Consider the following 27,412-nt stretch of genomic DNA (forward strand, 5'->3'; position numbering starts at 1 on the left):
TTTCCAAGTATGACAATTTTATTAACCAGTGTACAAGGCTGTTGGGAAAAAAAGACATTTAAAAGACCATAACGTGTCCAGTTAAAATGAAGACTGAAAATTGGGTACAATTTCTAGATTGATTTTTCTGGCCAGTGTCAAATTAATTATGTCTGTACCTGTTGTAAAAAGTAGCAACCTTAGGTTAATAAACTGCTTTCTTTAAATGTATAGTGTGGATGAGGTATTACAGTATTATGTATTCTTAGGGGAGCAAGATGTGTTGCTTTCAGCATTACTCAAAAAGATAAAAATCATCCCAAGTTATATTCATAGGCAACTCCATTTCTTCTTTTCTGTCCAGTGATAAAAGGAGCAAGTTTATTTTTATCTCAGAGCGCTGATTATGTAAAGAGAAAACTTTAGGACAAAATACCTGATCATATGGTCTGTTCTGCCAACATTAAGCCATCCTAAGGAAACCAAATGGAAGTTCTCTAAAGGGCTGCACAGTGGAAAGGAGGTGATCAGACAGACTTGAAAGTGAGCTTCAAAATGCTTTTCAATATTCTAGCTTAGGTTCTGGACATTTTTCAGTCTTAATACAATCATGTACCTTTGCTGTTTGCCATTATCTATAGTCATCTTTTATTAGCAAATGCAGAAACTGATATCTAAAAGTGTATTTGCTAGCTTAGTTCAAATAATACCTTAGCTGCCAAAGCAGTTACCTAAGACTTTAAAATACTTCAGTAACATTCACTGATTAATTCCCCCAAGGAAAATAGTCACAAGGCACCCACTCTGAAGTTCATCTTTAGCATCCCATTGAGCCCCCTAACCCTTTCAATGTTCTGTACTTCCAGGGCATTCAGTGATCTCACAAGGACCCAGGTAGCCAGGGACAAGGATCTTATAACCTAACTATTGCTCCCAGGGACTCTCCCATTTTAAAAGGCACCCAAGAGAAGGCAAAGTCTAATGAAATTAGACTGAATTACCACTGACAGTATAATCTTAAACCCTGTAGCACCTGGCTGGTAAAAAATGTTTCAAGAATGAAAACTTTTAAGCATCAATTCACTCAAGAGAAATGATAATCCACTCCTCATAATGCAAGTATTATCAGTACTGGTGATTATAGCCATGTAACATAAAATGACTATGTATTTAAGAATATTTAATATAGGAAAGTGGAACGCATCAACAAGGGAGAGGGGAGTGTTTAGAGGAACATGTATGATAAGTGCAGTGATTCTCAAACTTGAGCTGACAAACAATAACAGGATAATTGTTAAAAATGGAGATTTCCTGACTACCTCAAAGATCCCCATTCAACAGGGGTGGGTTTGGGAATCTGCATCTAAACAAGCTCCCCAGGTGATTCTGATGGAGGTGGTTCAAGGCTCTCAAATTAAGAAACAGGTCTACTGTATTCTCCAGTCCCCAAATGAAAAGGTTCTGCCATGTCCTGGAATTCTAAAGATTAATTGCTATCAATTAATTAATTAACTGATTGATATCAATCGATATCTATTGAATTCATCTGGTGTTATTTAGCTCTTAAAAAGGCTGTATATAATCCTCAATAATTAGGCCTAAGAGGAGGAAATGAACAATCATTTATAACAAATTCTGAAAAAAAAAAAAACGCAAACAGCTCTACTTAAATAATCGCAGGTTTGGTGATAAAGTATAGGCAGGAGTTCAATGTACTAATATTCTGATAACTGATGACTGTTATTAGTGAGGATTCACACAGGTTTTTAGAGCAAGGGCCTAAGGTATGAATTCAGATATGTTTAGGAAATTCTGGAAGGCCAGTAAGGTAGATCTTTGATGTTAGGATGCATCAGGCCAACTCCTGTGCGATGTTTATGACTTGACCAAGAGCCACTCTCCTCTGGGAGGTTCCTTTTACCTTCTAAAACTGGGTTAATTGCAGTTACATGGGCTTCCTAGTATCTGCTGGCACAGGGACCAACCCTACGTGTATTTCTCACCATACACCGCCCACACTGGTGCGATTCTTCAAACACCAAAGAACGAATGCTTCAGGGTTTTTGCATACGTGGTCTGTAAGCACCTTTTGGCAGGAAGGGGCTGGTTGCAGGAAAGGGGGCTCTGCAGGAGGCCCCTTTTGTCTTATCACTTACCTTAAACCCGGCAGCCCCATGCTCTACTCAACTCGGGTCCCAGCACACCTTTCAATTTTTTGATCACACAATACCTTGCCTAACCTGTTCTTTCCATGGATCAAAGTAGAAATGAAGAAAACATAATTAACAGATGATCAGATCTCTTCCCTAGCTTCCCCTTCAGTAATCTCACGAACAAACCGTGTGAAGCCAACTGTGTGAACAAGACAGCATCTATAAGCCTGCACGACGAGCTTGCACAGAGCGGGATGGGGATGACTCTGATCCCCCCATCTCAATGATTGAGGTTACTTCCCTTTTTCCGTTTAAAAACTTTCCTGACTGAGCAGAATCTTTGGAGGTGGTTTTAGGGGGACACTGAGTCCACAATCTCCCCAGATCGCCAGCGTTCTGATTAAAAAAGCAGCTTTCCTTTCTCGCGACATTTGCCTCTCTCTCGAGTTATTGACTGAGCAGCGAGCAGCCAGACCTGATTTGGTAACAAGTCATTTTTCAAACTGCTAGTTTGTCATTTTTTTAGGTTTCAGCTTAAATAACATCTCTTCAGATAGATTTTCCTTATCACCTTACTCAGGTAGGATTTCCATCCTCAATTACCTGTTGGATTGTCCCATTACCCTGTTTTCTTTATAACACTAACCACAGTTTGTGGTGTCCCCCCCAGTTTTACGGAGAATTGACATACATCACTGTATGAGTTTACGGTGGACAGCACAATGGTTTGATTTACATATTGTTAAATGATACAACAGGTTGAGCTAACATCCATCTTCTCATATAGATACAATAAAAAGAAAAAAAAATTTCTCCTTGTGACGCGCATTCTTAGGATTTACTCTTAACTTCCCTATACACCATACAGCAGTATTAGCTATAGTCATCATGATATACACTTACTTGGTCTTTTTAACTGAGATCTTCTTCTCTCCCACGTCTCATGAGGCAGGGAATCTGCGTTACTTACCTGTGAACACTCTGTAGTGACTAGCACAGAACCTCCTCTCATGGACGAGGGCTACGAATGTCTGGTTCACCACTGTGTTCTTAGCACCTAGGACACACCCGGGTATTTAACAAATGTTTACTGAATGAACAAACACATTATCTCCTTAAGAAATACTTATTATAGGGAACTGATCTGAAAACTCAAGGGCTTTCTTTCCTTGGATCCTGTATGTCCAGATTCCTATCATTTAATGCTTAGCTTTTGTATTGCAAAGTATCTCTTTGGTCACTTCCCCAGTTAAGGAAGAGAGAAATTTCTGTAATAACCTAAATGGGAAAAGAACTTGCAAAAGAATAGATATATGTATATGTATAACTGAATCACTTTGCTGTACACCTGAAACTAACACAACATTGTTATTCAACTATACTCCAATATAAAATAAAAATTTTAAAAAAATAAAGAGAGAAATCCCAAGTCCTGTCTCCTTAGTAATTCGGTTTCTAACTCTGATCCTATATAACACAAAACTGGGACTTAAAAAAAAAAAGAGGTTCATTTCCCCTGGAATTATAAAAGAATACATGCTTCCTGAAAGAATTCGAGAAGTAGAAAAACGGAAAAAAAACAAACCCCAAACAAAAAACCGTAAAATCTCATAATCAACCAATCCAGAAAAAACCCACCAACTGTCAAATAAAAATGGAATATTGGTTACAAATCCAGTGCCAGCCCCTCTTGTGCCATGGTGCTCTTAAGAGCATTTCCAATTTGTCTGTCTTGTGTTTCTAAATAGTTTATATTTGTAGTTATACTGGGGTAATGAAAATCTGGCAGGTGAGTTGGAGTGAAAGACTTTTTTTTTTAACCCACAACAGCCCACAATGATCTGGTTGGTTAGAATAAATCTTTACAGGATATTCTCTTTACGCACATTGCCTGCTTCAGATAAGCTAATAATATTAAAAGAAACAAAACAAAAATAAAAGACGACAACTTCTCAGATACAGATGCAACTTTATTCATACATAAAAAAATCACACCTCAGGAATTCTTCTTTTCTAAAAAACAGTCTTTTAATTATAAAGTTCAAAATGAAAAGATTGAAAGGGGCAGTGTATAACTTTTTAATTTTGTACATACTCTAGTCACGGTTAAATATTTAAGCTGCAAAAAAATATACCTCTCCTATAATAGGAAATGCACGACCTTTTGTATCTGCAGACTAAAATGACATGATGGTGTCAAAAGCCAAAGTAAAAAAATTTAAGTCTGAAGTAGAAGACTTGGTACTGATGTTACATGGGTACTATCCTAGCTACTTCCCCCATGTTGGCTACTCCTCTTAGGTATACAACTCAACAGAGACTTTTTTGTGAACAATACTTGTCATTGCCATGGAAAAAGTGAAGAGAAGTGATAAGGGCTCCTGTAAATAGTCTAAAATCTATCTCCCACGATCATACGTTTCTAAGTAATATATAACGTTAACATTATCCACCCTATATAAGAAACAAAAAGTGCCAAGATGTTTCAGGATCAAATAATTTATATGACAACTGTTAATCTATTCTGGAGCATGTAGGCCTCAGTACCATCTAAAGCCCAACCTTACTTCCAAAAAAAATCATTAATTCAAAGAACCATAAAATGTTCAAGTGATAAATGTCAAGTGGCTGCTACATCTGAACAAGATAAAAAATGCTTCGAAAACTGTAGCTTTTCTTTTCTTTCTCTGTTTGGCATAGGGCTTAATTTATGATATTTTTCCCAATACAAAAAAATTTATTGGATGAGACAGCCTTATTATGGGTGTAGCTACCACCTCTCACCTTTTGTGTCCCCTCCCAATTCCCCCACTTGCTAAAGCCATTTATTTACCAGTAATGATGTTATTATTTGAAGGATCAAAATCTACCTGAGATGACAATTTAGACAGCTGAACAAAATCATATAATTTCAGGGACAATGAACTTAAATGTCACCTTCACCAAACAGTAAAGAATGTTAAAATGTCTGCTCCCCTCTTTGAACTTAGTGTTGTTCTTTTTTCTTCTTCATTTTTAAGTTTCAAAAGAGGTCACAGCTCTACAAAATTTGGCCAAGAAGTACAGAAAATTAAAAAGTTCTTAGCAGAAAATGTCAACAATCCCAATTTTCTGCCAAATGGAGAGGAGAATTGATTTACCAGGCCTTTTGCGGCTTTGGAAGAGGGAAGGGAATAAAATGAAGACCACCTGTCTATCCTGTTCAGATAGCTACTTTCTTCTTTTATTGTCAATGTTGTTATATTGGGTTTGGTCTCTCCATGGGGCAAAAACCTCTGGCTTGGCCTCACATTTCGTTAAAACTGTCCTCAGGGTGGCATGAGAGAGCATTAGACCTGAGGTACCATGTAAGGTGGTCACTCATGGAAAGTATTAATATTTTCTCCCTTTTGTTAAGGTCACAGACATTCCAAGGGTGATGGAAGAAACAGTAAATACATACTAGAGAAATATCCCTATCTACCTTCAGGTAAGCAAAGCAAAGCAAAAGTAAGTATCCAAAGATGACACTTTTACATTAAAAATACCAAAACTTCTCAAAAATACATATTAGGAATTTACATAAGGATGAGGAATTATAAAACATTTATTCCTTTCGTCAGGGAAAAAATCATAACAAAATTAATGAAAGTAATAGATGCTCCTGTACAAAGTTTTGTGTTCAGAAAATATCATCCACTAAAAATGACATCTTTGGTCAAAAGGTAGCTCTGTTCAATCTGCTTAGACTAGACTTTTTCAATTTGCTTAGGAGAAAAATTCATCTTACAAATAGTAACACTCTGAGTAGGTTACGGTTATGGAAGATCATTGTACTTCTATGATCAGGAGAAAAATCTGTCACATAATTTGATTGAACAGTTTATTCAGTTTTCATGAAGCCTACATGAGTCAGGACTCAGAATCTTTTTTCATTAAAACCGTGTGCTTCATCAAAACTAGAGCACAGAACTAGCAGAACAATCGGGATTAATCTGTAAGAAAATATAACTTCCAGAATTTGAATTTAAGCTTTAACTATTAAGAGTTTTGTTTAATATCTTAAGGGGCAGTGCTTAAAGCATCACAAACTTACAATACTACAATACTCCATCTGTGTTTTTTTTTTTAACATCTTTATTGGAGTATAATTGCTTTATGTCGTGTCAGTTTCTGCTGTATAACAAAGTGAATCACCTATACATATACATATATCCCCATATCTCCTCCCTCTTGCGTCTCCCTCCCACCTTCCCTATCCCACCCCTCTGGGTGGCACAAAGCATCGAGCTGATCTCCCTGTGCTATGCAGCTGCTTCCCACTAGCCATCTATTTTACATTTGGTAGTGTATATATGTCAATGCTACTCTCTCACTTTGTCCCAGCTTACATCAGGGTGGTTTTGATTACAGTTTCCATTTCCATTTTTGTATTCAGGGATTATGAGTTTGATTTTTTTTAAAAGTTACTTATGACTGATATAAAAGATCTGTCCCCAGTAAATTAGCTAAAGCATGTTAAATATAAATGAATCAAGTCAGATCATCCCAAAGCAGGTTAAAGACTTAGAAAGCTTTGGTGGAGATCACAGAGACCAGGTCTCAGACTTCACACTGGGAACGGTTAATGGTGTTCTCTTGTCCCTCAGATTGCCTTCCCTAGAAATACTTACTGAAGTTGGAAAAATCAAAATAGTTTTTCCTTAGCACATGAAATAATGCAGAGGTCCCTCCTTCCCGAACAGACCAAAAAATCCAAACCACAAATAAAAAGCCCTGACTGCCACAACAAGCAAATTGATAACGAAATGGACAAAACCTCCATACCCTCTATTTTCAAGTAAATGTTGTGTATTCACTGGCTGCAGTTTAGAGGGAAACCCAAACAATTTCAAATTCATGGATTCACTGTGAGGACCCGACACACCACCCAGGGCAAGTTCATAATATCTGATGAGGGGGTCTGAGCTGTGGGAGAGACTCAGTGGATGGTCCTGACCAGATCTTAACTGGGCACTTGTGAGACAGCACAAAAATTAGGGAGTGGCGGGGAGGGGGGGAATCCTCAAAAAAATTATTTGAAGAAAAGCCGACATTTCCTCAGAAGCCAAAGACACATAAAATTCTACTCTATGTAAGACACACTGATTTCATGTTTCCACGTGACTTTAAAGGACGCGTGGTTTGTAAGACTAAAGCAATCCTCTAATCTTAAGAAACTCAAAATAAAGGAAGAAAGATGGACAGACAGAAAAAAAGAGTATTCTTCAACTCTTCTTCATTGCACAGGGAAATCCCCCTGAAGTAAGAATAAGAAAATTCAGTAAGTTGGAAAATATTTCTCACTTTAACCGTATTTTCCCTGAAAGTCACATTTTAATATTGATGTAGGTTTCATACAATTAAAAATCACAAAGATTTTAAGAAGCAACCTTAGCTTTTATGTAATCACCATTACGAACCCTTGTCAGTTCGGGCTATGTATGAGTGATGTAACGGTTTTGAACCTTAACTTACAGAGAACATTTCAAAAGCAATGAACATCTTTTGTGATCTTGTTTAACATAAAAAGACTGCTAGCAAACCTCATTCCTTAATAAAGCATGCATATTTACCCAAGCTTCAAACCACACTTTCCTTTGCCATGTCTCACAAATGAAAAGCTTTTATTTCAGCATTTTGAATAGTAATGCCCTGTTAGGTTATTACGAGGACAAGTCTACTTTCCCAGTATACAACATTTTTTATTCCACAAGGCTGAATTTTCAAACCTCACAGTTTACTTAGAAAATAAAGATCTGCAGGTTTATAATCTACTTTATTATAAAAGGAAATAAATTTTTACACAGTTATATATAACAGTATTTAGAAAAGTTCAAATTTATCAGCACGAAAATACACCTCACTGAAATATACTTACTTATAAAAACATATTGCCTTTGCCATGTGAAAACCTGGTGTTTAGTTCCCTAGATTTCTTTATCAGGGCTTTTTTCTGAGCTTCATCAAACCGATGAACTTTGAGATCCGTATCACGGTTAAATGGTATTCTTTCTTGGGGCTTATTTTTATCTTCAGCAGCCTTATTCTTTAGTTTTTTCTGATGAATGTCCATAAGAGATTCTGGCCTTTTTGATTCCTGGGGAGAGCAAGACAGTAGAAAGAAAAACCTTATATAGATCATTGACAGAATATAATCATGAAACAAAAGAATGAAGTAGTAATGGTAAACATGAAGGAGGGCGATTTGCAAACCCAATAGGTTTTTCCAAACCTAAGACAGCATCTCTGAAGAAAATGTGTTATCAGAGGCAAATTCAATTATACCAACTATATACCACACAATAAAAAAAGAGCAAGACGGAGAGTAAACTAATGTTTAAATAACCCTCATGAAAATCATTGTGTGATTAGTCAGCATTAGAGGCTGAACCAAGAACACAGGTGAGAAAGAAGAGCAATTACTTTCTCACTTGGGAGCCCGGTTAAAGCTTCATGGATGGGCTGGTCCGTGAACCCTGAACGGGTGGAACTGAAGAGACGGGCACTGCCAGGCGGAGGCTAAAGCAAGTGCAAAGCAGAACAACCGCGGCGCAGAGATGACAAGATCCAAGGCCGGTGCAGGAAAAGCTGGCATAGTCTGTGTGCCAAGAGAATTTTTGTCCTTTCAGCTTTATCTCCTTCATTTTCTTTCTTTTTAGCTGGGGTAGGTGCTCACATTTTCTTTTTCTTTTCCTTTTTCTTAAATTGAAGTATAGCTGATTTACAACACATTAGTTTCACATTTTCAAATATATCTAGTAGGATGAGGTTTGAACAAAGTCAACTGGTTTCATAAACTGGAGTCTTTACAGACCTTTTGGTATTGGTTAAACTAAAAGACAGAACAGCCCTGGATTGGAGAAGCAGGGAGTGGGACGCAGGAGTAGATGCAGGTAGTACAGACCAGCAGCCATCAAACTGCGATATATGTATCCCTGGGGGCCACACGGAGTGGATTCCATGGGGTATGAAGGCATGGAGAATTTCAACGTTACCTACTCATGATTCTCAACTTCTTAGCCTCACTTAAAGCTGACTTGCCTGGTAATGCATCTCGTGAGGATGTCTCCCCTCTCCTATTTAACAAAGGAGAGGCCTTTCAGAATCTTATTACAGAATGTTGTCTTGGACAGAAAGTCTCCAGAGCATCAAATAAAAAACCTGAAATACTGCATGAATGAAACTTCTTCTAATCAAGGAACTGTAAACCCAGGAGGCTTTGTGTCCTTTTGTGTCTCAAACATATTTCTCATAAGAGCATAATGTCCTTTCGGAATGGGTAGTTTGGCTCTTGTTGGAATGTTCTGAATTCAGATATACTGCAGAATGGGGCAATGAAAGAAAAGACAATTTTTGCTTAACAACCACATCTCTTCCAGGCCCTGCCTCCTGTCAGAGAATATATTTGAGAGCAAAGACATCAGGAGAGCTCAGTAAAAGCAAAATAACTGGTAAGAAACGATGAAGGTGGCAGCATCTTATTTTATCAGAAGACAAACTCATGGCACCTACCCACCTACGTTACAATTCAGAAGTGTCATAGGAATGATCATAATCACATCTATTTGAACAGAGAAATGGAGTCAGACTTTCTCACAGAAAGTCAGTCTCAATCACCTGTCTGATTTGACAATGAGATCTGACTTTATCAGTTAAGTTATGTGGTTGCTATTTCCTATACATTGAGCTCTATCTGGATGCTGAATTAGTAAATATTTATTTGAATTAGCACTATTTCCATGTTCTCAATCCCTCTCATTTCATAAATTGGTCATTTCATAAATCTTGGTGAAGTCTTTAGGAAACAAATTGATTTGCAAGTTAAGTGCTTTCGAATTCTTTATTTTTAATGAAAACTGGAGGTGAAAAAAAATCAAATGTTGCTAAGAAAAAATAACCTATCAATACACATAGCAGGGAGAAACAGTTTAGACCTGAAGTTCTGCATTTGGAAAAATCTGGTTAGCAACGATGGTGCTGACATTTTCAACACTGGTGACCTTAGGCAAGTTATTTAAGCCTCAATTTTTCAGCTGTAAGATAATAAATCATAATAGTAATAATGTCTAAATATTTGGATGAGGTAGGAGTTAAGTAATCTAATTAATACAAAGGATTTAGTAATGTGGCGGGGTTCATAAGAATCAGTCAAGGGACTTCCCCGGTGGCGCAGTGGTTAAGAATCCGCTTGCCAATGCAGGGGACATGGGTTCGAGCCCTGGGCCGGGAAGATCCCACATGCCGTGGAGCAACTAAGCACGTGAGCCACAACTATTGAGCCTGCGCTCCAGAGCCCGCGAGCCACAACTACTAAGCCTGTGCGCCTAGAGCCCGTGCTCCGCAACAAGAGAAGCCACCGCAATGAGAAGCCTGCGCACCGCTTTGAAGAGTAGCCCCCGCTCACTGCAACTAGAGGAAGCCTGCGTGCAGCAACAAAGACCCAACGCAGCCACAAAAAAAAAAAAAAAAAAAGAATCATTCAATACATGTTAAGTATTCAATTTACTTAGCACATACTATATTGTAATCCTCACAACATCTCTATAAATTAACTGTTATTATTCCCATTATACAGATTTGGAAAGTGAGAATGAGAAAATAAGCCCTGTTCAGGAGGGCTGGAGAGTCAGGGCACTATAGCCCTTCCTCACTCTCTTTACCCTGTCCCTCAGTATCCAGTAGGGTGGCAATGCTGCCAGCTTGTGACCTTTGGAGAAAAGATGGAAAATGGTCCTCAGCTGAGAAGTTATTAAATGTCTAGCCGTTCTGAATGCAAAAAAAAAGACCAATGTGAAAAAAAATCAAAGTTGAGAGAGAGTTGACAGTTGAGAGATCATTAATAATAATTTTTTGTTAATAGATTATAAGGTTTAAGTAAGTAACAAAAATCACACCAAAAGCCAATTCATGTAGAGATCAATTTGCTAAATGACTGGTTTGCTGATTTACCAAATTTAATCATTTAACAAAAATGTGTAGGTTTTATATTAATTTGCAAAAAGCCAGGGCAATTTATTTTGAATGGGCGAGTTTTTCAGCAGTTTTTGAAAATTCATGCTAAGATTCTAGTTGTTTGGTTTTTATTTTGCCTTCATGGTAATATTTTAAAGAGTGTTCAATTTATCAATACTAAGAGTTATAAGGTGGTTTAGTCTTAAGACTATATTAATATTTTGAAAACTATATCTCATAAGTAACCAAAATTTCAGCATAAGATTAGAACGCTAATTTTTTGGATGTGTTTTAAAATAAATTGCACACACTGTTACATGTATCCCTAGTATTTCAGCATGATTTCACTAACCAGAGTTCAATACTTGTTTACAATTTTTTCTTTTAAAGTAAATTTACATACAATGAAATGCGCAAACCTTAATACTACATTCATTGAGTTTTACAATTCAAACTCCTAGCAATTTCTGGAACATATTTCCATCACCTCAGAAAGCTCTGTATGCCCCTTCCTAGTCCATCTCCACAATCCCACTCCAACAACTATTCTGTTTTTTTCCCCACCATAGATTCGTTTTGCTTATTGTAGAGCTTCATGTAAATGGAATCATACAGTAGTACTTGGGTAGGCAGTCTTGCGTAAGACTCCCTTCGCTCAGCATAATGACTTTGAGATTAATCCACGTTGTTGCATTTATTTGTAATTTGTTCCTTTTTATTGCCAGGTAGTATTTTATCATGAACACAGTTTGGCTTTTTCTTTCTCTTAATGATGGACAGCTGGGTTGCTTGAAGTATTTAGCTGTTACGAATAAAGCTTCTATGAACATTCCTGTATAAGTCTTTTTGAAGCTATTATGAGTGAAGCACGCTCGAGTCTACGAAAACATGTTTTCATCTGTCTTACATAAACACCCAGGGGTGGAGTTGCAGGGTCATAGGGTAGGTGTTCGTTTAGTTTTATAAGAAATGCCTGTTTGGAAAAAGGCCCAGCTTGTTAATTTTCAGCTATTCTTCCTTTCTAACATAACTCATTACAGCTATAAATTTTGCCTCTAAGTGCCACTTTATATTACACCTCACACATTTTGATATGTTGTACTGAATATTACTTTATCATTCAGGTTTAGGTATTCCATTATTATGTCTTTGATGTAAAGTTTAAATTTTGAATTATCTAATTTCCAGTTGTGTAGGGCTTTTAAGTTATTCTGAAGTTTAATTTAAATTCTTCGTGGTGCCTGAATGATGGTGATTCTTTCAATTTTGTTGAGACTTGACTTTGAGCTGGTCAGTTTTCAAAGATGTTCCATTTGGGTTGGGCTTCTGGTCAGTTTCCAACTATGTTTCATGTATGCTTCACTGTTTGTGGTACTGGTCTATATATGCCCAATAAATCATGCTAACTATATTTTTAATGCTTATGGAAATTTTCATGAACTAATACGCTAGGAACAGAAGGTAATTTTCCTGAATACCTTTCAGGGACCAAAGGGTTCAATGGTTTACGTTTATTCTTTGAGCTGGAACACTAGTGGTTTTTTTTGTTTTTGTTTTTTTTTATGAGTAAGAGACTATTACAAAATAATAATATGCCCAATGAATACTGACTGTTTAGTTTATAAATTTAAATTGAACCATATTTTAATTTTTATATTTATATAGATTTATATTTTTCTCCCATATTTAAATCATTACATCAAACATTCCAAATCAGCTTACAATTTAAAATGTAAGAATTGGGCTCTCTAGGAGTTAGTAGGGCTCTTACTTTATAATCATGTGCTACCCATCTCTAGGAATTGAATTTCTGATATATGACTTAAGTAAAAAGTGAACTGAAAATGTTATGAGATGCATTTAAAAAGCCTACACTAAAGGACTACACACACACACACATATACACATACACACAAGAGTATTTTTCAGAGCAGATGTATAGAAAAAGACTGAGACGAAAAGGAAGACTAAGAAAGAGAAACAAGAAAAAGAGAAAAAATGAGAAGAGCATTAAAAGATGGGAAAAAATGAAAGGCCATATATTTTATCCCCTGACTTACATTGTATGCGGATACCTGCTCGGCCAATCTCTTTTCCATTCCTGTCAATATATGTTCTTCATCCTTCTTATTGAATGACTTTCTTGCTTCTGGTGTCTCCTGAGGAACGAACACAGAAAACACATTACTAAACCATATAATTAAGAGAAAATAAAAAAAATACTATTATTTTAACTCAGATTGAGTAATAGGAGACTAAACGAAGCCAGGCCCGTTGAATCTCTTCCCACTAGAAATGTTAATACACTTGATACGGGATCTGTTAGTGACCTACTCTAACATTTGCCTGAAAACAAGAAAAAACCCCAAAACACCTCTAACCAATCAACTAACTGGATTTTATCAAACTCAGAGATGAGAATGACAAACAATAATGAAATGTAGAAGAGAAAATAAGGCTTAAAAAGAAATCTTATATTATCTGTTTTCAAAGCAAGGAAAAGCATTCTTGAGGGAAAAAAAATAAAAAGAAATAAATGGGGTACAGAAAAAATAAAACTATCTTTATTCACAGAGGACATGACTGGCAATGTAGAAAATGCCAACGAATCTATTAAAAAACTCTTGGCATTAGTAAGCATAAGTGTAGCAAAGCTGCAGGATGCTAGGTCAACATACAAAATATACCAGCAATGAACAACTGGAATTTGAAATTTAAAAAGAAATACCATTTACCATAGCACACACACGCACACAAATGAAATACTTAGGTAAATTTCCAATAAATTTTAGTTAGGAAAAAAAAGTATTCTGGAGAATATAGTCCCAGCCAAGGAAAGAAGAAGGCCCATATAAAATCAACTGAAAACCACTTTCCACAAAGCATGTTTTTATACTGTTGCTGTTTGCTTAAGAAAGCCAAGGAGGTCCCCACACCATTTTTACCTTAATGATGGACTAAAACAACATTGTACTTAATAAATAAAGTATGTTAAAAAACATACGAGTAGCTCATTTCTGCTTTTTCCATAAAAATTTCCCCAGAAAGATTCTTTTACTTGTAAATATTAAGAGAAAAAATGATGTTCTGATAAGATGGAGGTGAAAACCTGACCAGTTAAGAGTTAGTAAATCTAGTCAAGACTGGGAAAAGAGAACATAACAGATCTTATTCAATTAATTTATGCATAACACTGCCATTTCTTTCTAAAAAGCAATCTTACTTCATTTGGGCATGTTGGTTAAGTGAATGTGCGAACATTAGTGGTATGAGAGATGAATGCTGGGGAATCAAATATAAAAAAGTAAGATGAAGTGGTGGAGAAAATCTACAAAAAGGTAATTTGGAGAGAGATAAAAAAGGAAACTTGACTAAGATCTGTTACAAAAATCAAAAATTAGTCATGACCTTTATATAGGACAGCTCTGTGACACTATATAATTTGTACCACAAATATAAGTCTGTGGTATTATATGCTGTAATACAGTGTCACATAAAATTTAAGGGGTATTAGTCATCCCTTTGGGAGTCTGTTGTAAACACAGAACAAAACACTTTCAGTCCTGAAAAGAATGAGCAGATCTAAAGAACTCAGTCATAGGGCCTAAAATCACCTGAGTTCAAATTATACTGGCTAGTTTCTGTTTGTTCTGTTTTTCTGTGGTATTTTTCTTTGAGGAAGACTCCCTGCATATCTGGCTGTAGGCTAGACATCTACTCACATACAATGAGGAACACAAGGACTGAAAAAAGCACAAATAAAAAGTCCATGTAAGCAAGGGGATTAAATGTCTTTTTGGAGACAATCTTAAAGGCTAAATTATAAAAAGCGTCAGTATGTTATTTTTATAGAAGATCAGTTAAGAAAGAGCAGACAGGCGTTCCAACACTAGTCATTCACGGTGTGTGCTCGCTTCTATACCATATCTTCTGTTGTCTCTTCTGCCCTCAGGTGTGTTGGTTCACCTCACCTTTCTGTTACAACTCTCAGATTTCCTTGAATCCTCTGGGCAAAGGAGAACTTATGATTTTGCCACATATTCTGCTAAAATGTGGAGATTGCCACATATCATCCACATGTTAAGAATGACACTATTTCACAACCAATTCTCTACTAAAATGAAAGCACCATAAGGAGCTTTTTCTATTACCCGTGACCAAACAGAATACCTGGCAGAGGAGATATTCAATTTACAGTTATAGAATGAAGATGGAAATCCTCATAATTCTAGGTACTGATGAACAAGATAAACAGAGTTAGGGGAGTGAATTTAAGTCAGAACTGATAAAGCTATAATCATAAGATGCCAATTAGTCAAGCATTTAAGATTGGAATGGGACATCTCAAGGAAACTGAAACTTTGGGATGGAGTGAATTTAAGGAGTTAGTGCTGAGGACACTGGTTGGACCCCTAACTTACAATGGAATATTTCATAATAAATGGAGAGATCCAAGAAAAGAAAATCTAACAATAATATTTTATGCATACTTTTGTGGGTATTTTTAAATTAAATTATTCAATATATTAATGAAAGGGCTTTTTGCCTATCTTGACAGTAATATGAAGTTTACTGCACTTGAGCTACTGTTATTTTCAGAGATAGTCCCTGTGTATCACTTAACTTGCTAGGTTAATCTGTGCCTTGGCTTGTTCAAGACGTTTTAAAAGAAATTTTCATGGATAGTATGATGTATAAAGACCAGGGGATTTGGAGTCAGAAAGGTCTAGAAGGGAATTACTGTTCATGACTTACCAGCATTTAATTCCAGAAAAGGTGACCTCATAGAGGATAGTGTCTCCCTTCATAAAATGAGGTCAGTAAACCTATGTCTCCAGGTTCTCTTGAGATTTAGATGAGACAATTTATTGGGAAATAGTAAGTAAGTACACAGGAAGCAACTGGCATCACTTTCTTTTAACTTTCCTTCAGGGGAAATCTTTTCCCTTTGGAATCATAATTTTAAAAACAGTACTCTTAAATAATTCTGCCTCCTATTTTTTCAAAATAGAGTCAACATGGACAAAAATACAGGAACAAACAAACCCTCTTACCTTAGCTTTCCTTTCCCTGTCAGCTGGCATATCTGTCCAGACTGATCGATCTCCAAATTTGTCATCAGCTCTTCTCTTGAAAGTTCTAGGCCCAAGACCAAAGTTTTTCAGCTCCGGAGGAAGCTCAGTCATCCAAGAGTCTCTTGTAATTGTTTTAGATGAATCCTTTAAGAGAAATAAAAAGTAAAAAAAAAAAAAGTAGCCTTGGAAAATGTGTATATGTGTGCGTGTGTGCACATGTGTGTGTATATGTGTAGAATACTGTATAAGTGACTATGCTTCTCAACTGAGGCTTGAAATTTATTTAACAGACTTTAAGAGAAAGGATTTAATAGACTATTTTTTTTTGGTCATATATGTTATGAATACTTTTATTTAATTTATTGTTCCTTTGACTTAATGTTATCTTTGGCCATACAGAAATTTTTAAGTAGGCAAAATTTCTACCCTTTTCCTTTTATAGCTTCTGAATTACCTAGAGCCTAAATTTTTATACACTTACATATGTACATATACATTTTTTTAATGTCCATTTTTAAAATTGAGATTTTTTAATATATTTGGTCAATTTCTCAGAGAAAAGTGTACTATGTATTTAAAACTTACATCGTCTCCTTTAGTCAGCTTTTCTTTCATTCTCTGGGCCCTTTTTTCAAACTCTGTCGTAACACTAGAGTTAACTGGTCCTTTGGCAGGCATCGGCCCAATAATGTCCTCCTCTTCACTGCTACCTGTTTCCTTCTGAAATAAGAAAATGATCCTAAATTACTTAAAATTTAACTGTGACTGATAACCTAGAAACAGAACAAAAAGCAAACACTGTGTTGCTGGCTAATCACTGAGCACCTTTCCTGAGCCTTTCTCAAGTGCACCATACAAAAATGACAAATCCAGGGGCTGTGGACTGTCTCACCTCTTCCCTATGTCCACGGCAGAGCTCATTAACTCATCTCAGTCCTCTTCCTGATGGACATAGATGTGGTCTCACAATTTCTCTGTAATATTCAGAGAATTATTAATGATTCATCAGAGATGACACAAGTTGAAACCATTTTCTTTCCTGGTACAGAAAGAGCTCTTTGGAATAAGATGCACACAAATAAGACATTCTTGGAAGCTGTATCAGCCTTCATGATTTAGTACAGTCCACTGAAACAGAAATGCTGTGCAAAGCCTTACAAAATACTGGCCCAAATGAGTTAATTTGGTTCCCAAAGTATTTCTCTCATTACTCCAAAGACACAATAGTATTGCAATAATTGAATTCAAGTAGTTCTTAGTAAATCATTTTTTTAAGTTAATTTTTTTAAAGAACAGTGATTTTATTTATTTATTTATTTTTGGCTGTGTTGGGTCTTCAATGCTGTGTGTGGGCTTTCTCTAGTTGTAGCTAGTGGGGGGGCTACTCCTCGTTGCAGTGCGTGGGCTTCTCATTGAGGTGGCTTCTCCTGTTGCGGAGCACGGGATCTAGGCGTGCGGGCTTCAGTAGTTGCAGCACATGGGCTCAGTAGTTGCGGTGCACATGGGTTCTAGAATGCAGGCGCAGTAGTTGTGGCATATGGGCTTAGTTGCTCTGTGGCATGTGGGATCTTCCTGGACCAGGGCTCGAACCCATGTCCCCTGCATTGGCAGGCGGATTCTTAACCACTGAGCCACCAGGGAAGTCCCATTAGTAAATCATTTTATTAAAGGGTTTTCATGTAAGACTGTGTTAGATGCTATATGCACTTGGGTTTAAATCAGTCCTTGTCAGACACAAAAGACCCCTAATAGCCAAAGCAGTCTTGAGGGAAAAAAACGGAGCTGGAGGAATCAGACTCCCTGACTTCAGACTATCCTACAAACTACAGTAATCAAGACAATATTGTACTGGCACAAAAACAGAAACATAGAACAAGATAGAAAGCCAGAGATAAACCCACGCACCTATGGTCAACTAATCTATGACAAAGGAGGCAAGGATATACAAAGGAGAAAAGACAGTCTCTTCAATAAGTGGTGCTGGGAAAACTGGACAGCTACATGTAAAAGAATGGAATTAGAACACTCTCTAACACCATACACAAAAATAAACTCAAAATGGATTAGAGACCTAAACGTAAGACTGGACACTATAAAACTCATAGAGGAAAACACAGGAAGAACACTCTTTGACATAAATCACAGCAAGATCTTTTCTGATCCACCTCCTAGAGTCATGGAAATAAAAACAAAAATAAACAAATGGGACCTAATGAAACTTCAAAGCTTTTGCGCAGCAAAGGAAACCATAAACAAGACGAAAAGACAACCCTCAGAATGGGGGAAAATATTTGCAAACGAATCAACAGACAAAGGATTAATCTCCAAAGTATATAAACAGCTCATGCAGCTCATATTAAAAAAACAAACAACCCAATCCAAAAATGGGGAGAAGACCTAAATAGAAGAAGACCTAAATAGCCCCTTCTTTCTCCAAAGAAGACATACAGATGGCCAAGAAGCACATGAAAAGCTACTCAGCATCACTAATTATTAGAGAAATGCAAATCAAAACTACAATGAAGTATCACCTCACACCAGCTAGAATGGGCATCATCAGAAAATCTACAAACAACAAATGCTGGAGAGGGTGTGGAGAAAAGGGAACCCTCTTGCACTGTTGGTGGGAATGGAAATTGATACAGCCACTATGGAGAACAGTATGGAGGTTCCTTAAAAAACTAAAAATAGAATTACCATATGACCCAGCAATCCCACTACTGGGCATATACCCAAAGAAAACCATAATTCAAAAAGACACATGCACCCCAATGTTCATTGCAGCACTATTTACAATAGCCAGGTCATGGAAGCAACCTAAATGCCCATCGACAGACGAATGGATAAAGAAGACGTGGTACACGTATACAATGGAATATTACTCAGCCATAAAAAGGAACGAAATTGGGTCATTTGTAGAGACGTGGTTGGATCTAAAGACTGTCATACAGAGTGAAGTAAGTCAGAAAGAGAAAAACAAATACCGTATGCTAACACGTATATATGGAATCTTAAAAAAAAAAAAAAAAAAAAAAGGTCCTGAAGAACCTAGGGGCAGGACAGGAATAAAGACGCAGACGTAGAGAATGGACTTGAGGACACAGGGACGGGGAAGGGTAAGCTGGGACGAAGTGAGAGAGTGGCATGGACATATACACACTACCAACTGTAAAACAGATGGTGGGAAGCAGCCGCATAGCACAGGGAGATGAGCTCGGTGCTTTGTGACCACCTAGAGGGGTGGGATAGGGAGGGTGGGAGGGAGACGCAAGAGGGAGGAGATATGTGGATATGTGTATATGTATAGCTGATTCACTTTGTTATAAAGCAGAAACTAACACACCATTGTAAAGCAATTATACTCCAATAAAGATGTTAAAAATACAAATAACTCAGTTTCATTTCCTCACTACAAATAACTCAATTTCATTTCTTTTTATGGCTGAGTAATATTCCATTGTATATATGTGCCACACTCACTACAAATAACTCACTACACCTCACTACAAATAACTCAAATTCATTTCTTTTTATGGCTGAGTAATATTCCATTGTATATATGTGCCACATCTTCTTTATCCATTCATCTGTCGATGGACACGTAGGTTGCTTCCATGTCCTGGCTATTGTAAATAGAGCTGCAGTGAACATTGTGGTATGTGACTCTTTCTGAATTATGGTTTTCTCAGGGTATATGCCCAGTAGTGGGATTGCTGGGTCATATGGTAGTTCTATTTTTAGTTTTTTAAGGAACCTCCATACTGTTCTCCATAATGGCTGTTATCAATTTACATTCCCCCAGCAGTGCAAGAAGGTTCCCTTTTCTCCACACCCTCTCCAGCATTTATTGTTTGTAGATTTTTTGATGATGGCCATTCTGACTGTTGTGAGGTAATACCTCATTGCAGTTTTGATTTGCATTTCTCAAATGATTAGTGATGTTGAACATTCTTTCATGTGTTTGCTGGCAATCTGTATATCTTCTTTGGAGAGATGTCTATTTAGGTCTCCTGCTCATTTTTGGATTGGGTTGTTTGTTTTTTTGATACTGAGCTGCATGAGCTGCTTGTAAATTTTGGAGATTAATCCTTTGGCAGTTGCTTCGTTTGCAAATATTTTCTCCCATTCTGAGGGTTGTCTTTGTCTTCTTTATGGTTTCCTTTGCTGTGCAAAAGCTTTGAAGTTTCATTAGGTCCCATTTGTTTATTTTTGTCTTCATTTCCATTTCTCTAAGAGGTGGGTCAAAAAGGATCTTGCTGTGATTTATATCATAGAGTGTTCTGCCTATGTTTTCCTCTAAGAATTTTATACTGTCTGGCCTTACATTTAGGTCTTTAACTCATTTTGAGTTTGTTTTTGTGTATGGTGTTAGGGAGTATTCTAATTTCATTCTTTTACATGTAGCTGTCCAGTTTTGCCAACAGCACTTATTGAAGAGGGTGTCTTTTCTCCACTGTATATCCTTGCCTCCTGTATCAGAAATAAGGTGACCATATGTGTGTGGGTTTATCTCTGGGTTTTCTCTCCTGTTCCATTGATCTATATTTCTGTTTTTGTGCCAGTACCATACTGTCTTGATTACTGTAGCTTTGTAGTATAGTCTGAAGTCTGGAGCCTGATTCCTCCAGCTCTGTTTTTCTTTCTCAAGATTGTCAAGCATATTATTTAATCTTTCTAGGCCTTGGTTTGTCTTTCAGATAGGGATTGTAACAGCTCCAACCAATAACTACTCTATTGCTAAGAGAACCCTGTGTTTTATCTGTTTTGTTCATTTTCTTTGGAACCACATGCTTCTCAGGAAACTGGGACCTTCTCTAATTCCTGGGTAAAAATGCTGATAATTCTAAGCCAATCACTTTGGTCTCATTCCTCTTGGCCAACTGATTGGCTTGAGCATGGCATATGATTCAATTTTGGCCAAAGAAATGTGAGGAGAGGTCTACAGGAAACCTGGAAAGGTTTTCCTCTCTCAAAAAAGGGGGCACAGGTTAGGGACACTATGTCTGGACACTGTCATCTGCATGTTAATCTCAGCACTTGGTCAGCCTAAAAGGAATTAACATACTGTAAATGATAGAGAAGACATAAAAAACTGGGCCCTGGATGATCTCATTAGTCTGTTGAATTTACCAACCCTGGAATGACCCTTCTCTAGACCTCTTCTTAGGTATGAAACACATTTTTCTTATTTGGGGAATACAGATTACAGACCACCCAGGAAATTATATAAACAACCAATTTGTTAACTAACAAGGTTAAGACTACATTTCATTGTGAGTTGGATTTTTTGTTATTAGCAGCTAAAAGCACTCTAGCTGATGGTAAGCAAGCCAACATAAGTATCTAGGGGAAAACCATTTTGGAGAGACTTGGATAGCAAGTATCAAGGCTCAGGAGTAGGAGCCTGTCATATTTAAGGAGAAAGGAGCTCAGTGTGGTCAGATCAAAATTAGAGAGAAATCAGGGAGCTAATGGAGGACAGATTATAGAGGGCCCTGTAAGGACTTTGGCTTGTATGCAGACAGAGGAGGAGAAAGTTGATGGTTTTGAGCATCAATGACATGATCTGACTTTATTTTATCTGGGCCACTCTAGCTGCTGTGTTGAGAAGAGGTAGTGGAGGAACAAAGGCTAAGACATGAAGACCAATGAAAGAGGTGAAATATGATGTTGACTGGGATCAGGGTAGCAGCAGAAGTGGCTGGATTCTGGATGTTTTTGAAGGTGAGAACAACAGAATTTGTTGTCAGACTGATTTCTCTAAGGGCCTGACACACTGTAGGTGTGAGAATGAGTAAATGACTCTGGAGTTCATGAGCTTAACCACTGCATTATATATTTCCTTTAGTAACAACTTCAGTGGAATTGCTGAATTCTCAGTGGAGATGCACAGGAGTATTTGAATTTATTACCACCTGTTCAGTCTGCTAATCTTCAGCATGAATTAATCACTGCAGATTAGCAGACTGAACAGGTGATATAAAATCCTAAGAACTGGGTTTGAGCTTTGACTTTTGATAAGTAGAAATTGTGATTTGGAGTTAAGTTACCCAATTTCTCTGGCTTTTAGCATCTCTAAGATACAGATCATGATTATTTCATAAGGTTTTGGAGAAGCTGAAAATGCATATATGGGAAAAATGCATTACAAATTATAAAGTATTCTGCAAATCTCAGCTTTTGTTAAGGACTGGCCCTCTGTAAGAATACAGGCTTCCTCCTTGACTCCAAAATTACTTGTTCTTTCTTTTCAAAACATCATGTATCCACTAGTTCCCTTGTTATACAATGGTATGAGAGCTGGGTAGGAGAAAGTTAATTTCAATATTTTATAATAATTATTTCACTATTAAAAATTTTCTTAGCTTGTTCTCTTCTGGATCAAATCACAGTGATTCTTTAAACTTTGCATCATGTTCTAGTTTCTAGTACTTTAAAGCTTCCCTTCAAGGATGAGAAGCATGAATAGGTAACACCCTGTCACATGTAATTTGCCTTGTTATTTTTCTAACAGAATCTCAGGTCTATGACAGCTTTTGATTTCATCTACCTAGATACAATCCTAAATTAGTTTGAATATGATTGAGTCAAATGATTGTAGTTATTCCTATGTAAAGTCTTGAGTTTCTTACATCTTATTCTTTAATAGAAAAAGTTCCAAACCTCAGAGTTGAAATACGATGATACTTGTCTTGGATCATCTCTGCCTTTGTCACTTTTCTGTGCAGATTTAAGAAAACCAGGTGGTAATGCAGGACCTATTATAGGCCTGAAAAATAAAATGTACCTTTATCATTCTCCCTGACTTTAAAAAGTCAGCTTTCAGAATAAAAGCTCACACAAATAATAAAAAGCCAGATAATAACAAATGTTGAAAATGAGAATCTTATTCAACATATTATTTTTACTCTATAACCTAGTATTTTTTCACTGAGTATCATAAAAATAAAAATCTAATTTTTTGTATTTTAACTTTGTTTGTTAGTCAACGATTAGATGCGAAACCAGTAATTCTCAATCTTTGTGCCAATGGTGTATACCCACTTCCTAAAAGAACTATGTTAAATAAAAATAATAACTTTAAAAAAAAGTCCTTATTATGTGGACTTTTATGTGGACTAAAGCCTGTGAAGATCTTTTTCATTTTGTGCCTTGGCTTTCAGTTTTGATATTCACCGTCCACTGAAAAATACCTTAGTGGCATTATATTTATAGTCAGAACTACTTAAGTATAAATTGGGTTCTAAGGACATACGTAGCAAATGCATACAACAGATGTTGGTAATTTATGGTTATGTGTGCCAAGGCAGTATAAAAACCTAAACACCGTCCTAACAATCCAATAATGATGTGGAAGCACATAAGAAGGAAAATAGTTCATTTAAGACCTGTATATAAAGGAAAAGGTAGTATGCTAACCACATTTCAACCAGTGGACTTTTCTGTTTCCTTCAAAAAACTGGTTGGTATAAGTCACTCCATTTTCTATCTGAGCAAAATAACACCCAAGGACAACATAAACTAGTAGGTGGTAGAGCTGGAGTTTGAACCCTGGTCTATCTGATGCCAAAGTTCATTTTCTTTCTAGCTGCCCTACTGCCACATTCTGAGAGAACAGACATCCATTCAAAAGAGAAAGCTGCCTAAATTCTAGGCCTTAAAAAGAAAAAGTCCTACTTTATGTATGGAAAAAACAAAAGAAGAACGATATTTTCTACTCTCTTTCATACTGTTAAGTTTCTCCATTCTTTGTTTTTTTCCAGAGATGTCCCTGTGCAAGTGTTACCAACCAAGATGGCACTGATACCCTAAGCTGAATTTTCCAGATTGCACTATGTTCAATTAGAGTCTTACAGACAGGTTTCCCGGTAGGACAAAAATAGTACTAGAGTCACAAGGTTTGGGGTCTGATCCTGGCCACTTAATTATCTCTTGCCTTGGTTCATAAAACTGCTATGAACCAAAACAATTTTGCAAATGAAAAATGCGGAGTGTGGCATTGTTAGATCAAATTAGTTATCATTTATAAAGTATAAGGAAGTGCTGTATGGGTTTTTTTCTGAGTACAGTTTTTAGCAGATCTACAAATGTAATTACAGCTCAATTCTCTGGCCTCAGGGGATTTGTAAGGATAAAGCCATTAACACATAAAATCTTAAAATATAGTAAAGGAACATAACCACAGCACATGCTGTGGACGTGTATGAGGTTTTGTCTCCAATATATGCTTCCACCTGTTTATTTCAAACATATATTTTACTATTGTCAAAATAGAAAGAAATCGCTATGTATCTAATAATCTATTTTCTTGAAAGGAATGTTATTTCCCAGCAGTCAGCAAATTTCCCATAAAAACCCAGACAGGAAATTTTAGGCTCTGAGGGCCACATTTGGTCTTTGTTGCATATTCATCTTTATATTTTAATGACCCCCTAAAGATCATTCTTAGCTCGGGGCCATACAAAAACAGGCAGTGGACTGCCTATTCCTCTTATTTCTTCTTTCTTTTCTTCAATAAGCATCCCTTTATTTGCTGACGCCATTACAGAAACTGACTACATTCGCAACAAAAAGTGTTTTTTGAGTTGAAGTCAGAGGCAGTTACTCCCCAAAAGTTATATGAAAATTAGAAGCTGACAAGTATGATTATAATTCTGAATATAAAATGTACAACAGCCTTTTCTACTTGTTCTTGCATACTGGGATACAATGTTATGAATTATAAACAATATGGTGTGCAATTTCATATTCAGCAGTTAAATATTTTATAATTCCGAGAAGATAGGAATCAGTATTTACTATATGTTTATTCTGTGCCAGGCACTATATAAGAATCACACATGTATATATATGCATATAAATATGAAATCTCAATCACCACGACAATTCTGTAAGGTACGTGTTGCTATCTTATTCCACAGATGACAAATTTGAGGTTCGGTGAAGTTAACTGTGTAACTTGGTACATAGGGATTTGTCTATTCTTTCAATAAATAATTAAGAAGACGTCTGAATTAGAAGTCAAACACCAGGATTCCAGCCCCAGGTGTACCACTGACTATGTGTGCAACCTTACTTGTTTAAAAAAAAATGGGGAAGAAGGGTCATGTTTCACCCAGCCTGCCACAGAACGCTCTTGCGAGTATCAAATAAGAGATGTGGAAGTTTTTTATGAATTATAAAAGTGTCATAAGCGTGTAAATAATTATTATCCTTATATGAATTTTAAAATTAGTTATTTTTACTTCAAATTTATTTCAAATGTTATATAAACACATAAGTTAAAAAACAATTTCAGACAACTCTTTAATGAATTAATGGACACTTGAAAAGACTGGCAGGAAGTAGTACACATTACCACCTTGGAGGAGAATCATCCTGCTTTTTAAATCCAGGAGGAAGGGCTGGTCCAAAAAACCCTTCATCATCATCATCATCGTCATCCTGATTTCTCCTCTGTTTTCTGAAAACACAGTAGTGTAATTTTATGCATGTATGTCAAAATTTTCTTCATAGAGAAATTTCCATTTTTAAAAGAACATTAACTTCAACTAGTTGTACAAACACTGAAACAATAAAATAATCTTGTCAAATAAGAAAAAAAATCTACCACAGATCTTATACTAATCTTTTCTTGAAATTCACTTATGGTCTAAAAATAGAGATTGGTTACTTCTTTACAGCAGTAATAATATCAATTTTCTATATTTTCTGTGTTGTTTAAGAGTCCATTCAATGAAGTTTCAAATACTCTACTTGCTAGATATTTTTGAGCAAAAAGTTTATGGCACTGGTTTTTAAATTCACTTAAGTAAAGGCTTTAAGTTGCTACTTCTGTCTCTTACTCATTAAAATGCTTTAAAAAAGACCTTTGTATCCAATAATAAACAAAGATTTGACTTCTTATTTACATCGACCTGTGGTGAGTAAGGCTAGGTCAGAGGGAATCATTCACTTACTTAAACAAAAAGCACATACTGCATACGTAATTTTTTTTTAAAGCATATTCTTTTTTTTGGTTGTGTGGCTTGTGGGATCTTAGTTGCCCAACCAGGATCAAACCTGTGCCCCCTGCATTGGAAGCATGGAGTCCTAAGTACTGGACCACCAGGGAGTTCCCTGCATACATAATTTTAAAAAGAAGATGTATGGTTTATTTAGAATATTTAATCACTTCAATAATACCTTAAGGAAAATTCCTTATATAAGACTTCTATTGAAATTCTAGATATCTCCACAGCTATATACTACTAAAATAAATTTCTTTCTGAAAGGTAGTTCATGAGGAAATGCCACATGAAGTAATTTCTTCCTGTGCTATATAAATGCAGGTTATGATATCCCCTTACTAGCTCTCTGTTCTAGCCAGCGTACACCAGATTGGAAGATTGGTTTACCATTTAATGTAATAAGTGACTCACCTTGCAGTTGGACCAGGGTCATCTTCTTCAGATTCTTGATTTCCTTCTTCAGACAAAGAACTACTGTCCTCGTCGCTGTCTGATGACTTTGAACTACTGCTTTTATAATTAGGGGGCAGAGCTGGTCCTGCAACTAAAGAAGATGTCTTGTGTATGTCATAAGTAGCCACAACTGTTTCAATGAACTCCCTAGCTGACATTTCACACTTTCTTTTCTGAAATTCTCAGCACTGGCTGGCTATCATTTATTATGGACTTTAATCTCATTTGTTCCTGTTGTGTACAGTGGGCTTGTCTTTCCAACTCCAGGAAGGCAGAAATCATGTCTTACACAGTGTTAACTACGAGATTCACAAAAGCTTTAACACCCAAACTTATAAATATAGCAATAGCACATAATTTGCCTGTCATCTTGCAATTTTTGCATTGGTTGCAATTTTGCTTGGTGCAACTGCCAAAATGGTTTCATGATTTTGTTTTTTCCTTATGGACAGCGTATGGTAGACAATATTTCTATCACGGAGCTAACCAAACAACAAATTTGCCATTCCACAGTCTAACATGGTAAAAATCAAAATTATCCATTCTGGTTTCTGACTAAGAATCACCACTTAAAAATACCTCTATTGGTATTACCATACTTCTCAGTTAGCTTTCTGTTTGAGATGATTTTCCAAGCAGAAACAAAAGTAGAGGCACTCTAAATTCTCCTGCTTACTAGTAGAGATTCAGAGAAGAGAATGAGGTCACATTGGGATGCAGATGCCAAGGAAGAGGTAAGGGTGTTCTGTGCCCACTCACCATAGTGAAC

At 36.5% G+C, this 27,412-nt stretch overlaps 1 protein-coding gene across 1 annotated transcript in view; it reads right to left on the reverse strand.

The window, feature by feature from the left end:
* Positions 1 to 4,096: 4,096 nt before the first annotated feature.
* The window catches only part of GPALPP1 (GPALPP motifs containing 1), a 30,190-nt gene continuing 6,874 nt past the window's right edge, over positions 4,097 to 27,412 (reverse strand). Inside the window, exons 2-9 of the mRNA XM_030882216.3 lie at positions 26,602 to 26,734; positions 25,542 to 25,643; positions 22,844 to 22,949; positions 16,766 to 16,900; positions 16,160 to 16,324; positions 13,166 to 13,264; positions 8,032 to 8,250; positions 4,097 to 7,410 (exon numbers count right to left, since the gene is read on the reverse strand). Of these exons, the coding sequence (XP_030738076.1) occupies positions 8,032 to 8,250; positions 13,166 to 13,264; positions 16,160 to 16,324; positions 16,766 to 16,900; positions 22,844 to 22,949; positions 25,542 to 25,643; positions 26,602 to 26,734 (959 nt within the window). The 3' untranslated portion in view covers positions 4,097 to 7,410. The remainder of the gene's footprint in view (positions 7,411 to 8,031; positions 8,251 to 13,165; positions 13,265 to 16,159; positions 16,325 to 16,765; positions 16,901 to 22,843; positions 22,950 to 25,541; positions 25,644 to 26,601; positions 26,735 to 27,412) is intronic.

The sequence above is a fragment of the Globicephala melas genome, chromosome 18, assembly GCF_963455315.2.
Source record: "Globicephala melas chromosome 18, mGloMel1.2, whole genome shotgun sequence".
In the NCBI taxonomy this organism is placed as follows: Eukaryota; Metazoa; Chordata; class Mammalia; order Artiodactyla; family Delphinidae; genus Globicephala; species Globicephala melas.